This window comes from Platalea leucorodia, assembly GCF_965183815.1.
Source record: "Platalea leucorodia genome assembly, chromosome: Z".
Taxonomy (NCBI): Eukaryota; Metazoa; Chordata; class Aves; order Pelecaniformes; family Threskiornithidae; genus Platalea; species Platalea leucorodia.
The window spans coordinates 10,071,729-10,085,173 of record NC_138858.1 but is presented as its reverse complement, the minus strand read 5'-3'; the positions used below and the strand labels follow the sequence as shown (position 1 = coordinate 10,085,173).

General features: G+C 49.5%; 1 protein-coding gene across 2 annotated transcripts in view; it reads left to right on the top strand.

Moving 5' to 3' along the window:
• The window catches only part of NOL6 (nucleolar protein 6), a 28,296-nt gene extending 16,594 nt beyond the window's left edge, over positions 1-11,702 (top strand). Inside the window, exons 24-26 of one of the 2 annotated variants that reach the window (XM_082335958.1) lie at positions 590-787; positions 9,988-10,089; positions 11,330-11,702. In XM_082335958.1, the coding sequence (XP_082192084.1) occupies positions 590-787; positions 9,988-10,089; positions 11,330-11,479 (450 nt within the window). In that variant the 3' untranslated portion in view covers positions 11,480-11,702. Of the gene's footprint in view, positions 1-589; positions 788-4,049; positions 4,155-9,987; positions 10,090-11,329 lie in introns of those variants that run through there. The other variant, XM_082335959.1, reaches the window with a different exon arrangement.
• Positions 11,703-13,445: the final 1,743 nt, after the last annotated feature.

Here is a 13,445-nt window from a genome sequence, read left to right as displayed (position 1 = left end):
TGTTCATGTCCCTGCATCATTTATTCTACAAAAATGTACACATAGTTTTAAGTTTTTTCCATTTTAATACAGCTGTATCCACTGTGCCAGATCCTGCCTGTCCAAATATTTATGTGTCTGGGATTGCTCCCCTCCATTAATGGGGCTTGCTCTCACCCTCTGTCTGCTTGATGGAAGATGCTGCTGCCCTCTGGGGCAACTCTTGTTGGACAGATGGGACCATCCTGTTATTACACAGCTCCTCATGTCCCCTGGGTGTCATTCGGCTCCTGTTAGCTTCTTGACTCCCCTCTTTTTTCTGAGACTCTGCCACATGCAGCGTGGTTACCTGTCTAGCTCACCGTCTGTCCTGTTCTCGACTGCCCACCCCCCTGTCATGCACTGAGGTGGCCTTCCTGGGGTCTCTGGTCAGGGCTGGAGAGGACCACATTGGCGCCCTGGAAAGCTCTTCTCCAGGGACCATCCCTGGAGATTTACTGCTTCCTAAGGAGAAGGGAATAAAGTGCAAGCAAGGATTTGAGAAACCTGTCTCATTTCTCCTGTTTGCCTGTGTCCTATGTTGAGTAGCACTGATCTTTTCTCCCTGCAGATGGTCTTCCGCCCTCCTTTGGATTTCTATGATGTCCTGATCCACCTGAATCCAAACCAGATTCCTCGGCATCTGGAGAGCGTGGACCGGCCACTGAAGTCGTTTTCCCGGGGCGTGGTGAAGAACAGCACTGCAGTGAAGATCCTCTTTCCTGTGGTGGATTATGACCCCGTACAGTGCTACCTCCAGGAGCTGAGAGTAAGCATGGCCCTTTGGGAGGCACAGGGGACTACCTGCCTAAGGAGGAGCTGCCTTCTGGCATTCAGGTCATTAGTTGCCTGCCACTGCAGGACCTAGTTGGTGACATCTTTATGTATTTTGCATGTGATGGTCACTCTTTGTGTGCATCTGAAATCGCTTCTTCAGCAGAAGACCTGGTGAATGCATCACCTGTTCCATGGAAATGGGAGTGCTGCTGATGTGAGAATGACCTCAGATACAAAGCACCTGGAGCTTTTGCTGAAGAATATGATATTTCAGTGCAAAAGTATCTTTAAGCCATTTGTCTCTAGGCCTTCTTGCACCAGCTGGGATGCACAACGGGCAGTAGCTACCTGTGTTTTCTGGGAGGATGTACAGGAATCCATGGCATGGTACCGGTAGGGCTCCTGCTGTTAGGCCAGTGGTTACATGAGCCATAGAGGCTGAATATTGGTCACAGGCTGGCTTCTCTGGGGCTGGTTACATGCATGATGGCAGAGGAAGTTGGTAATGTGGGTATATGGAGAACATCAGTATCCAAAGTTATCAACCCAGTGCTTTTTCACCATGTAGCCATGCCAAAGTCTCAGCAAGATGGGGAGATATGCAAGATGCTGGGTGGCAGTGGTGATCCACGCTGGATCTGAACAAACAGTACTTTGCAGATGTGCAGCCTTTGCCTCTTTGGCCCTTCCCAGCTTTGCGTGCAGTAGCTGAATAACTGTTAGTGTGCAGAGAGGTGGGGCTGTGATGCCCTTTTTTCAAAACCTGGCTCGACTTTCAAGTGCTGTCATCCCTTACCTACAGAAGTGCTGTGAACAGTGTCAGAACTGTGATAGGAGTGGTAGGTTGGCTTTGGCAGGAAGGGTGCTGCCTAGGTCTCCAGCCCCATTCCCCACTCAGGTCAGAGCCAGCTTTGATGTTAGAGCAGGCTGCGCAGAGCCCAGTCCTGTTGAATGCTGACTGTGTCCAGGGATGGACATCTCCCAGCTCCCTGTCCCAGTGTTTGGCCATCATTGTGAAAATTTGTTTCCTAATATCTGACTGGGGTTTCCCTTATTGCAGCATATGTTGGCTCCTCAGGTCCCTGTGGCAGCTGGGCTGTGCTAGTGGCAGCTTGTTGGAAGTCAGAGCTGGAGCTCGGGGGGCTCCAGCTTTAGCTGTGCTCTGGCAGATCCTGGCTGGCCCTGCCAGCCCTGCTGGGCAGCATGGCAAGTCAGAGGGCTTTCCTCTTGCCTTTCTTCCGACTGATACGCCAGGTGGGTTTTGTCCACATTCCTGTATGTGTCTCTTGCCTGAAGATTTGGTATCAGCTTCTCTCCAAGCTTGTGCTGGGGAAGGAGGTGTGCCTGCAAAAGAAAAATGGGTTTTGGGTAGCCTCTCTTCTCTTCCTGGGCTGCCTCCTGCAGGCTCTGCAGGGTTTAGCATTTTCTGGTGCCCGAGTTGGCTAATCCTGTACAGCTGCTGAGCGTTTCTCTGCTGCCGCTGCCAGGCTTGGCAGTGGTGGCAGCTGCAAGGAGGGACAGCAGAAAGGGCCAGATCTTGCCTCCAGGTCCATAGAAGGAATTGCAGAGGTGGCTGAATTAAAACTCCAGTTCAGGCTGGAAGATGCTGGGCCCTTCAGGTTTAAGCTCCCCTTTCACTTTAACCCAGGAAGCTTAGGAAGTGGCCAAAGAAAACTTGGAAGGGCTTCTTTGAAGGTTTTCTCTTCTTCCTAGACACAGCCCTGTTACCTCCCATGCCATCTGCTGCTGCATTTTGTACTGATCTCTGCCCAGTCAATGGGAATCTGCTGTGGCTTCAGTAGAGCTGCCAGGTCTAGTAAGGTGCGAGCTCAGTCCTTCTGTAACTCACAGCAGGTTGGGACAGTCTTGGGGGTGGGTAAGGAGGGGAGAGACAGGGATGCATGCGAGACCTCTTTAAATTGAGGAAGACTTCAAAATTGTCGCAGAGTTTCCATGCAAGTAGCACTGCGTGTTTAGCTGGAAAGTCATGGAGGAGAAGAGAGGGGAGAGAAGGTGCTCAGTGCGCTCCTGCCTTTGAGAAGGAAGATGGTTTTGAAGCTGGAGGTCCTGCAGGACACATTGCAGAGAGTGTTTGGGGGGTTTCTTGGGGTCCAGGATATGTAAGAAGGAGGGGGTGAAGCACCCTGCACAAGACTTTTAAAAGGGAGCAGGAAGCACAGCGATCAGGAACTGTTCACTGTTTCTCTCTTTCCTGATGTCTGGATCTGAGGGGGAATATCAAGACTCTATTCTGTTACCTGTATGATGAGGATTTGACCTGCCGCCATGAAACCTCAACCAAGAGGCATAGATCTAGGTAGGAAATGGAGTTTCTTAAGCCTGAAGTACCTCTCCATGTCATGCTGGGAGCAGGGGTTAGAGTTGAATGGAGCCTTTCAGCAGCTGCCAAGGCTCTGGAGGTGCCTGCATGCACGGGGCCAGAGCCTCTGTGTCTCCAGAGGGGCTGGGGTTAAGCGACCCTCACAGAGACCTGGCAGGAGGCTGACTTCGTGCTCGGAAGAGGAACTGGAAACTGTTGGATGAGCCAAGGGGAGAGTAGGCTCCTTGGGGAGGCTGTTAACAGGCTTGCAGCAAATCATGCTGTATATTGAGGCACTCCATCAGGAAACTCATCGGGGTGTGTTGCAGTTTATACAACTTTTTTGTGCTTCTAGTCAACTCAGTGTCAGCAAATAGCTCCAGAAGTGAAAAGTGCAGAAGAGAATTCCCTGGAAAGCAGCTTTCATTATCCTTTAAGCAATGATGTTTTAATTCATCCAGTCAATTATGATATCCAAACTGAATTTTTACTGTCTGTTTTCTCTAATACAGGTAATAATAGACTCAGAATAGGGTTTAATTGGGTTACAAATTACAGCTGGTTCTAAATCAACATACTAACATCCCAATGAAGAAACATGGATATGAGCAATGGTCATGTTGCCTCTTCGAAAGTAGTGTTATGTTCGCTTGTTGTCTCTCATGCTTTGGCCTGAAGGGTGCTTGGGAGGAACAGAGCAGGAACTAGTCACAGGTTTCCCCAGAAAGCTAACTATGGGGTAGGGAGCCTGAAATCTGCCTCGGCAGCCCTGGCTGGGGCGCTTTTCCCCCTCTTGAAGGCTCTGAGATAGATATGGCTGTGTTCCCTTGCGGCTGTCATATTGGAGGTATCTTGCCCTACGAGTTCACTTGGTTCTTGTAGCTTCCAGCAGGCAGGTCTGAAGGGGCTGATGAATATCTTTCTGGGCAAACAGGTGTTTCTTCTGGAAAAATCAAAGAGGTGACGCTGCACGTGCTCTCCAGGAACTCAGCGATGTCCACCTGTGTTGGAGGGCTCAAAAGCTGACTTGTCACTGCAGGGTCACCAGCAAGCAGGTGATGCATACTGTCAGTCAAAACTACCCCATCAGAAATCATACAGTTTCGCATCTCAGTGTATCTTGCTTGAAAGCAAGACCTTTTAATTGGCTTTGTGCTTTGACCTGGCTTTGTTTGGTAGCCTCTCCAGCACCTTTGCATTTCTCCTTCCCTGGCTTTTGCTTCTCAAAGCAGTGTTCAGCTCATCCTCATCCTGAAGGCTGGGAGCCCCGGGGGTGATCCAAACACAGCAAAAAACTGGTGCCGGAAAGGAGTGTGGTGACAGCAGTGAATCCGTACGAGAGATTTTGGATGAGAAGGCACTTGGACGCAGAACTGGCTGGCTTTGACTCAAGAGTAATTTGCTATCCCTTAATGGCACAAACCACAGAATTGAGCAACAGGGTTGTAGCTGAGGCTGACAGTGCAGCTGTGGTGGGTTTATAGCAATGAAGGGAGACATCTGCCACACAGTGATGCTGCAGGATTTTGTTCTCTTCTGTGGGCAGAAAAGAAACATCTGCCCTTTTCTGAGCTTGCCACGTGAAAAAGGGATTTAAATGCCCAGGCATATTGATTGAGTTGAGAGGGACAGGGAGTAGCATCTTCCCCAGTGTCCTTGGCCCAGTAACCAGGAGACCCACTTTTCTCCTGTCCAGCCTGTTTGTTCCTGAGAGGTCCCTGTTCTTCTCAAATCAAGGGGGTTAGCAAGGCAGGAGTGCTCTGGACCTAAAGGATTGCTGCGTGCCTTCCCCAAGGAGCCTAATCAGAGGAGAAAATGAAAGGAGGGGAGGTGTTGAGTCCTAACTGCTTTGATTTTTCCTGCTCCAAAGAGATGTGCTGCAGGAGCTGGTGTGATTGAGTTGCTGTGGTGCCTGGGAGGCTCTGGGTAGAGATGAAAGGCTGGTCAGGGGATTCATATGGCAAATTCTTCAATTCTAGGACAGATCTGATAGAAAAGGCCTGTTCTGGGGGTCTGTCCAGATGAGAAGTCTGTGCAGACAGACGCTTTTGAGGGAAAGCAGGTGCCAGATGTCCTGCAGAGAGGGCTTCCCTGGAGCCTCAGCCCATCACCAGCCTCCCTGGCACCTACGGTCTTGAGCACTTCAGTGAGCAAGCCCTGGGTCTGGTCCCGGCGGGGTTTCTCTAGCAAGGCTAAATTAAGTTTGTGTCCCAAATGAGGCTCCTGTGGGATCTCTGTCGTGACTGCTGGTCTGTGTCATGGTAGCTATCGAGCTGCAGAACCCCTGGCCCTTTTTTCCTGGGTGTGTGCCGTGGGAAGGTTCAGTCAGCACAGCTCTTAGTCCAGGGTGGCTTGGCTGTCCTTGAGCTCAAGGGATGATCTTTCTGCCCACATCCACTGGGTCCCTGTGGATATACTTGCCATGTCCATCTGCATGCATTCAGGAGCTCACAAAGTCCAAAGGCTCCGGTCACCTCCCCAGGGTCCAGAGCTGTTTTTTCTGGTGGGCAAAATTGTATGAAGCTGCCTGTGCCATGTCCATCTGCATGTCTATAATGGCTGTTGAAAGACCTAATGTTTCTTACTGGGTCTTTGGTCTCAGTGGGTCACTGGATACAAAGCCCTCTTCTTCACTGAGATTTAGCTTTCTCTGGCTGCACGTGTCTATCAGAGAGTTCATGGCAGACGAGCTGCCCATCTCGTATGTGGGAGATCTTTCCTAAAGCAATGTTTTCCATTTCTTGCACCTTCAGACAAGACCTATCTGAAAGACTTACAGGCCTTCTCTTTCTTCTTCCCACAGTGTAGGAACGTCTATCTTGCTACTGCATGTTAGGAAAGAATTAATGATATTAAAAGTTCTTGGTCTCTTACAATATACAAGCTGTGGTTACAGGAGGTAGCTGGAACTGGCAAAATCTTTTCAGGTCAAACTGCTCCCTTCCTGTTTTGGCTGACAGACCTAACTCCTGCCATGGAGACTTCCAGGCAGTCAGAGATGAACTGAAAAAAGCTCTATGGGCTCTTGTAGGAAACCCTCCTGTCTGGATCTGTGCCCTCGGCAGGGCAGAGGCGGTGGGAACTTCCCCGCTCTTACAGCTTCAGGGCAGCTACGTGACCCTCAGCGTAGTGCCCAGGGTTCAGGTGGATACACACACATGTGCGTATGCACACAGGCATGCGTGTGCATATCAAAGCATCAGCCCCTCGTGCTCCTTGGGTCAGCTCAGAGGGTACCTGTGGCTACATTTCTCCTGTGTTGGTAATGCCTTCCTAGAGGTCTGACTTGGATTCATCCCATAGGAAGCGACTGAAGACTTTCACCTTAGATGGTTTGGTGGGTTGGTGGACAAGGCATGTTTGCTAATGCAGCCCGGAGAAGATGGGTGGCTTTTTTCCTTGCCATGCTTCTTTGCCGCTGCCCCAAACCCCCAGGACAAGGATGCACATGAGGCTCTGATGAGGCACTCAGAGGTGGAAAAGTTTGGATAGTTTAAAATACCTTTTACCAGGTGAATCCCAAACCTAACACCCAGGCTTCTTTTCTCTTTTAAAACCCCTCTGACACAGAAGTAAGCCCAGCCTGGTTTTCTCGACAGTGCTCCTTGCTCTGTCTGGGTGTGGGGGAAGGCTCTGTCTGTATCATGTAACATGGGAGCATTAGGGCAGGTCGCAGTAGGATGACAAGGACGTTGAAGTGTTAGCCACAAATGTAGTTGTTGGAAGTAAGTAGCTTTAATAGGGTTTTATACTGGCAGATCCCGTGCTGAGAGCACTTAAAATGTTCTAAGCACTGAGAAAATGTTGACTGATGCATTTGCCACTTGAACTGCTGTCGCACCAGGAAGAGGTGCTAGGTACGTTTTGGGTGCAGAGACCTCCCCGGATGGCTCCTCTTTTTCCAGCAACTGTGATGCAATGAGCCTGATCTCTGGGTATAAGTAGGAGCAGTGAAAAAATGGGTGGATAAATGGTTAGGCCAAAAAACCCCACCCCTAAACAACAACAATGTAGTTGCTTAACTAGCAATGAGTGCTTAGATCATTGCAAAATCCATGCTTCAGCCTGAGCTGCTTGATCCAGTAATCCTATTTTAGATCAGGGTATTGTTTTACGCACCACCTTTCTCCATCCTTTCATGTGAACAACCCAGATTGCTCCTTACAGACCTTGAGCTAATCTTCTTCCAGGTGCTATGTACCCCTTCCCCGGACTATTAGGCTCCTCCAGATCACAGCCCCAAGCTTGCAGGAACCCCGTGCCTCTGCGAGATGGGAACCAGCTGTAGGTTTTGCTGATGGCAGGGATCCTTCTGTGTGGGGAGAGCTTTCCCTAGGCCTTTAAAGCTGAACTGCAACCAAAGATAACAGCAGCTTGAGAAGGGAGTAGGGGTTTAAATGTGCTCCCTGCCTTTTCTCCCTTTTGTTTTTGAGCTCCTTTGAGGAAGGTGTTTGCAGGCTCAGGCAAGCCCAACGGCACGGGGCATGGAGCATGGGATGTGGAAAGGGAGGTGAACTCTGTCTGCTTTTGCTCCCCAAGCCTCTCTACAAACAGTGTGGTGACTAATACACCAGACCCTTTTAATGCTGCAGTTTCCCAACAGTTGAATGTGCATGTCTGCAGCTCAGTGGAGCTGGCACAAGCGCTGTCATGTGGACGATGCTGGGAGCAGTGCGAGTGCAGAAACTTACCTTTTGCTGGGATTTTGAACGGGATGCCGTCCCTTTAACATCTGCCCTCTGCTCTCCGCTGTCTGGACAAAAGGTGCTGGGTATCAGGCTGAGCAGTGGTTTTACTGGGAAATGAGCTGAGCCTGGGAGGGCTCCTTTCCTGCAAATCCTCCTGGCTCCTGTCCAGCAAGACATGCCTGTAAAAAATACTTTTCTCATAGGGAGCACCGTGTTGCACTCAAGACCTCGCCCTGTAGAGTAGCGGGGCTTTTTCAGGTTCTCGCATGCTCTGTTCCCCTCTGGTTCGGAAAGCTGCCCGTTGGCAGTCAGCATGCCCTGAGCTTTCTTGCCCTCTGTTGAGCTTTCCCTCCCTCCTGCTGTTTGCCTTTCGGCAAAAGGAGGAGTATTGCCTGTTGACTGGGTTCTGAGCATAACCCATTGCTCTCAGGTGAGAAATGCCAGGGCAGGTTGCCTCTTTCTCAATGCATTTTTAGACAGTGTTTTTTCTAGCCAGTTTGGCGAGATAATGTTTTGACCAGCCTTGCCCTCGTGAAGATCCCATGAAGTGGGATGAGCTGGCGGGTCTCAGGATCTTCCCAGCATGATGGCCTAATTGTGTTGCCCTCTTTTTGTGATACTTCAAGTCCGAACTCATAAATCTGGCTCTGAAGGTTGCAGGCAACACCACCCCTCCCTGCTTATCAGGTCTTTACTCTTAAAATGCCACCCCACCCTTTGGGATCAGTGGTAATACCAACCCAATCCATGTTTTTTTTCCTCCTACTTCAATCCTCATATGTCCATACAAGACTCCTTCCAATCTTGCCTTTGATGTTGATTTTTTTTTTTTTTCATGCACGTCCTCATGAAAACTTGATGATACAATGATGCCAGCAGAGACCTCTCTTTGTAAGAGTGTGGCTGAGTTGCAGCTGGGGAAACTAAAGGGATGGAGAAGGATGAAGAGGGAGCAGAGGGCCAGTATTTCTTGCAGTAGGTTGCTCCAAAGCTGGTGAGGCCATGTGCAGAAACTTGTCCTATACTGATGCTGGGGGCTGTTTGCTCTGCCCGGTAAACATGTGCCATTGCCTGATGTTAATCTCCACCAAGATGAACAAGTGTCAGGGAGTAGCTTCTTGGCTGTCTTGGTCAGCTGTGCTCAGGATGCATATCTCCAGGTACCAGCGTGTTGGGTGCTGAGCTGTAGGGCCAGACTTTTGGGTTTGAAAAGTTGCTTGCACACAGTGTTGTTTGCTTCTGCTGCAATGCTCATCCCCTGCCTTCTTGCAGTGCTGGGAATCCAGCTTGCGTGGCTTGGGGGAAGCCAGACTGTGGACTTTAGTCATCTCCTTATGCAAGGTCTCTTTGAGCTCTCCTGCCTGGCACTACCAAAGGAGCTACTCATTGACACAGCTGCTGAAACACAGGGGCAAGGAGAACAGATTCCTGCAGTGCCTCCATTCAGCATTCCATCTCTTTGCACCTCACAGGACTTTGTGTTGCTTTAACTTTCTGCTGTTATGTTTCCTTTTGGGATACTGTGTGCTGACAGCACACGTGGGGTTTGTCCTGGGAAGAAGCTTTGATACCTTCGTTGCACAGATTGTAGAGCTCGAGATGCTGGCCTCCAGTGAAAGACCCTTGACTGGGGTTGGTCTTTGCTGCCATGTAGTGAAACGTATTGTGGCAGGATTGCCTGCTGGGCAGGGCCCACCTCTTGCCGTCTGATGCACTGTGAAATCTTGGACATGGCTGTTGGACACTGGGATAGGACAGCTTGGTAGTGCCAAATCCAGCTGATGGGGACCATGGTGACGAACACAGAGTGGGTTGTCACCTAAGGCGTCCAATGTCCTAAAGCTGGATGCTGATTTCTTGGTGCTCTTGCAGGCCTGTGGGAGGTGGTGGATCATGTTTCTGCTTTCTGGGACAGCAAGAGGTAGTCAGCGATGAGGTCTGCATGCAAAACTTGGAGGCAGTGCACTGTATCTATCAAGGCTGGGGGAAAAGAGGCAGCAGGAGGCACCTAGGACTTGTCCGTTGGCTACCAGTTGCTTTCCTTGTTGAGAATCCACTGGAAGAGTTGCTGGTTTGGTCCTGGCTGGTGTGGAGCTACTGGGTGTCCCTGTGTAAGGAGACTGAATCAGGGATGGGCTCTGGCTCTGGGATGTCTGGCACAACCTCTGTCTGTTTTCTACCCAGGATGCCTTCAGTGATCTCGCCTTGTTCTTCTACGACAAGCATGGTGGGGAAGTGATTGCAGTTTTGTGGAAACCTTTGAGCTTTCAGCCTCAGCCTTTTAAGGTGAGTTCTTGACTCTACTTTAAGCTTTATGTTACCTTTATGCCCTGAAAGCTTGGAGGGCTTTTTTTCTTCATTGTAATTGCTTTGCCTAACACTCATAGGCCCGAAAGCCCTTTGAGAAATGGAGGTCATACTTCTGTCCCTTCTTAGAAGGTGTGAAACCAAGACAGGGCTGTGGCCACAGTGCCCCCGGTCGTCAGCAGAGCTGAGAAGGGAACATGTGTCCCTGGGCAAGCCCCAGCACCATGGCTGTGGGTCAGAACAGAGCTCTGTGTCCCAGGTGCTCTTCTCTGGGCCCCTCCTGGGAGCTGGGTGATACCTCGTTTGCCAGACATTTGGTGTGTGCAGCAGGCTGTGCTGTTCTCGTGGCTTTGGGTGTCTTACCCAGAAATACCCAAGCCACAAGAAGCTGGGGTGGCAAGCCTAGGTTCATAGTGCCCAAGTCCTATCGATGTACAGAGATATTTTCCAGCTACATTGTGTGGGTTGGCAAACTCTAGAGGGTGGTTAAGCTAGGTGTGAGGCACGCTGGAGTGATTCATGCGGCTTTCTATGAAGGAAAGACGCAAAGAAACCAGTGACTAATGGCTCAGAGTTGGCAGCCCAGGCTCTTCTGCTGTCAGTCTCTGGGTGATTTATGTCCCCTGTCTTCATGGCCAGAGGGCATTGGCTATTCAGCCTAGCTGCAGTTGTGAAATCCAGTTATTCACAGTGGTGAAATGAGAGGAGGAGATGCTTGCATGTGAGCTGAGTGTGGCTTCATTAAACATGAGGGTTTTTTTTACCGGTGGAGCCAAGGATCTTTTCGCACTCAAGGTCTTGACAATCAACAACAGAGCAGAGCAGAGCCCAGGCAGCTCTTACTCAGGGTCGTGGTGTGGTCCCTTTTGCATACCCTGTCTGTTCTGCTTACACAAGCTCCACCATGCACCTGCACGCTCTTTTCCCATCTCCACCATGCCCCTGGCCATTACTTCTCTTCCTTCCTTGCAGTTGTTGGACTGTGGCTCCAGGGTAAACCCTAAAAGGGGCTGGAAGGGCCACTCTTGCAGTTTATTAGCTCTAATAGTGAGCAATGATGGTGTAGAGATATGAAGCTTAAAAAATTGGTTGTAGTGGTGTGGCAGGAGTTGGATGTGACAAGGTGGGAGACCAGTTCTTCTATTTGGGGCTTGCAGAGGTTGTGAAGCAGCTCTGAGCGGGTGCTCCTAGTTGTGCAATGTTTGTGTGTGTCCTGCAGGTCTCCAGCATGAAAGGAAGGATGGTGACAACTCTGAACAATGAGCTGGTCTGCGTTCCCAACGTGGAGGCAATTCTGGAGGACTTCGAGGTTTTGGGAGAAGGCCTGGTCAAAAGCGTGGAAGCTCGTACAGAGAAATGGACTATCTGAGGCCACTGGGAGGTGTCAGAGGGATGTGTCCTGAAGCAGAGTTGGTTCACTCTAGGACTGTTACTTTTTATAAATCAGTCCTAGTAAAGGCTTTCAGCTTTTTAAATCCCAGAACTGTGTGTTTCACTCTATTTATCTTTATATGCCTTGTTCAGAAAAGTGATGGGACCTGTTATTGTTTTCAAGAATACAAATGCCTTTTTATTTTGAAGAAAATATAAAGATGGGATAAAGTTTTTGAAAGTGTTCCTGTTCATTGTAGGAAACAAAGCTGTGTTCACATGAAAATGTCAAAATTCTGAGAATTCTGGCTGAGGTGTGCATTGACAAGGCAGTTTCTTAGTTCAGTAGAGTTCATAGCAGCTGCTGTTATTCTAGTGGTTAGCAAAACCAAAGAACCACTGAGCTATTCAGAAATGACCAGGTTATTCCCCTCTACTCAGCCCTGGTGAGACACATCTGGCATGCTGTGTCCAGTGCTGGGCTCCCCAGTAAGAGACATGGACGCACTAGAGTGGGTCCAGTGAAGGGCAAGGAAGATAATAAAGGGGTTGAAGCCTCTGTCATATGAGGAGAGGCTGCAGGAGCTGAGGTTGTTCAGCCTGGAGAAGAGAAGGCTCGGGGGATCTTACCAATGTGTATAAGTACCTGATCAGGGAGTAGAGAAGATGGAGCCAGTCTCTTCTCAGTGATGCCCAGTGATGGAATGAGAGACATAAGTTGAAATGCAGGGAATTCTACTTAAAACACTTTTTTTACCATGAAGGTGGTTGAACACTGGCACAGGTTGCTCAGGGAGGAGGTGGAGTCTCCATCCTTGGAGACAGTCAAGACCCAACTGGAGATGGTCCTGAGCAGCGTGCTGGTGACCCTACTCTGATCAGGGGTGTTGGATTATTTCTCTCGTGTGAAATGATCATGGGGACTCCTGATGGGGAAAGAGGGAAATGAGAGGGAGCGAATCCACTAGTCCCATCCCCTCTTCTGATGGAGGCAGCATGCATGTTCCAACACCAAAGTGTGGGTAAATCACATACAGAGTAAATAAAACAGACTTGATCACAGCAGATAGTGCAGAAACAAAAAAATAGATCAAGCTTGGAAAGGCAAGTGGATGTTCAGGCAGTTGATAACTGTAGACAGTTGTCGCTTGGTAAGGAGCATTTCGGATGGGATGTTAAATCCATTGCTTCAAGACCTACTGGCCTCCCCAGCTGTTGAAAGTGGGTGAAAAGAGGCTTTGTGGAGGAGATTCACAACTTATTTTTCAAATGTTTTCTCTGAAGCATTTGAAAGCAGGCTGTGGCAGAGGTGTGGCACTGGGCTGATGCTGTCTGCCTGGTGCCCACTGATCCAGTGTGTCCTATGGGATAAATGCATGTGTGTAGCATCCCTAGTTTGGGGATATATGTCCTATATTAAAATCACAAGAAACATTTTTCTCTCTCCCCTGTGCTGATGGCTGAGGGAGAGGCTGTAGGTGGAATCCTTTCCCCATCTACTGCTTGCAAGAGCTTTTTGAGTACACCTAAACTGAAAACATTGGGAGCACTTAGTGGGCAAAACAGATATCAAACCTGAGAACAAAGCAGCACCTTCTGTTGCTACCATGACCCCTGCAGTGTGAGAACAGCTGTTGACAGCTCCATTAGCAAATGAGATGCAGGCAGTGATTTCAACAGGTTTCAGAAGCAGTTAAGGATTAATTTTTAAGCTTCTCTTTGTTCTGTTGTATCATCCTCTAGATATTGGAATCACCCAGTCTGCCTTCAGCAATGGCTGTAATTTTCCTCGGTAGTCAGATTGTTCCTGCCTTTTGTGCCTATCTGCCTTCGCTCCGAATGTCCAGTTTGACGTTGGGATCCTGTAAATTTGCCAACACAACTGTTGGACGGACAACACTTGAGTTGCCGCGCCCGTTGCTTGTGCCAGAGCTCTTCCTGTTCCCTCCATGCCCCATCCTGCC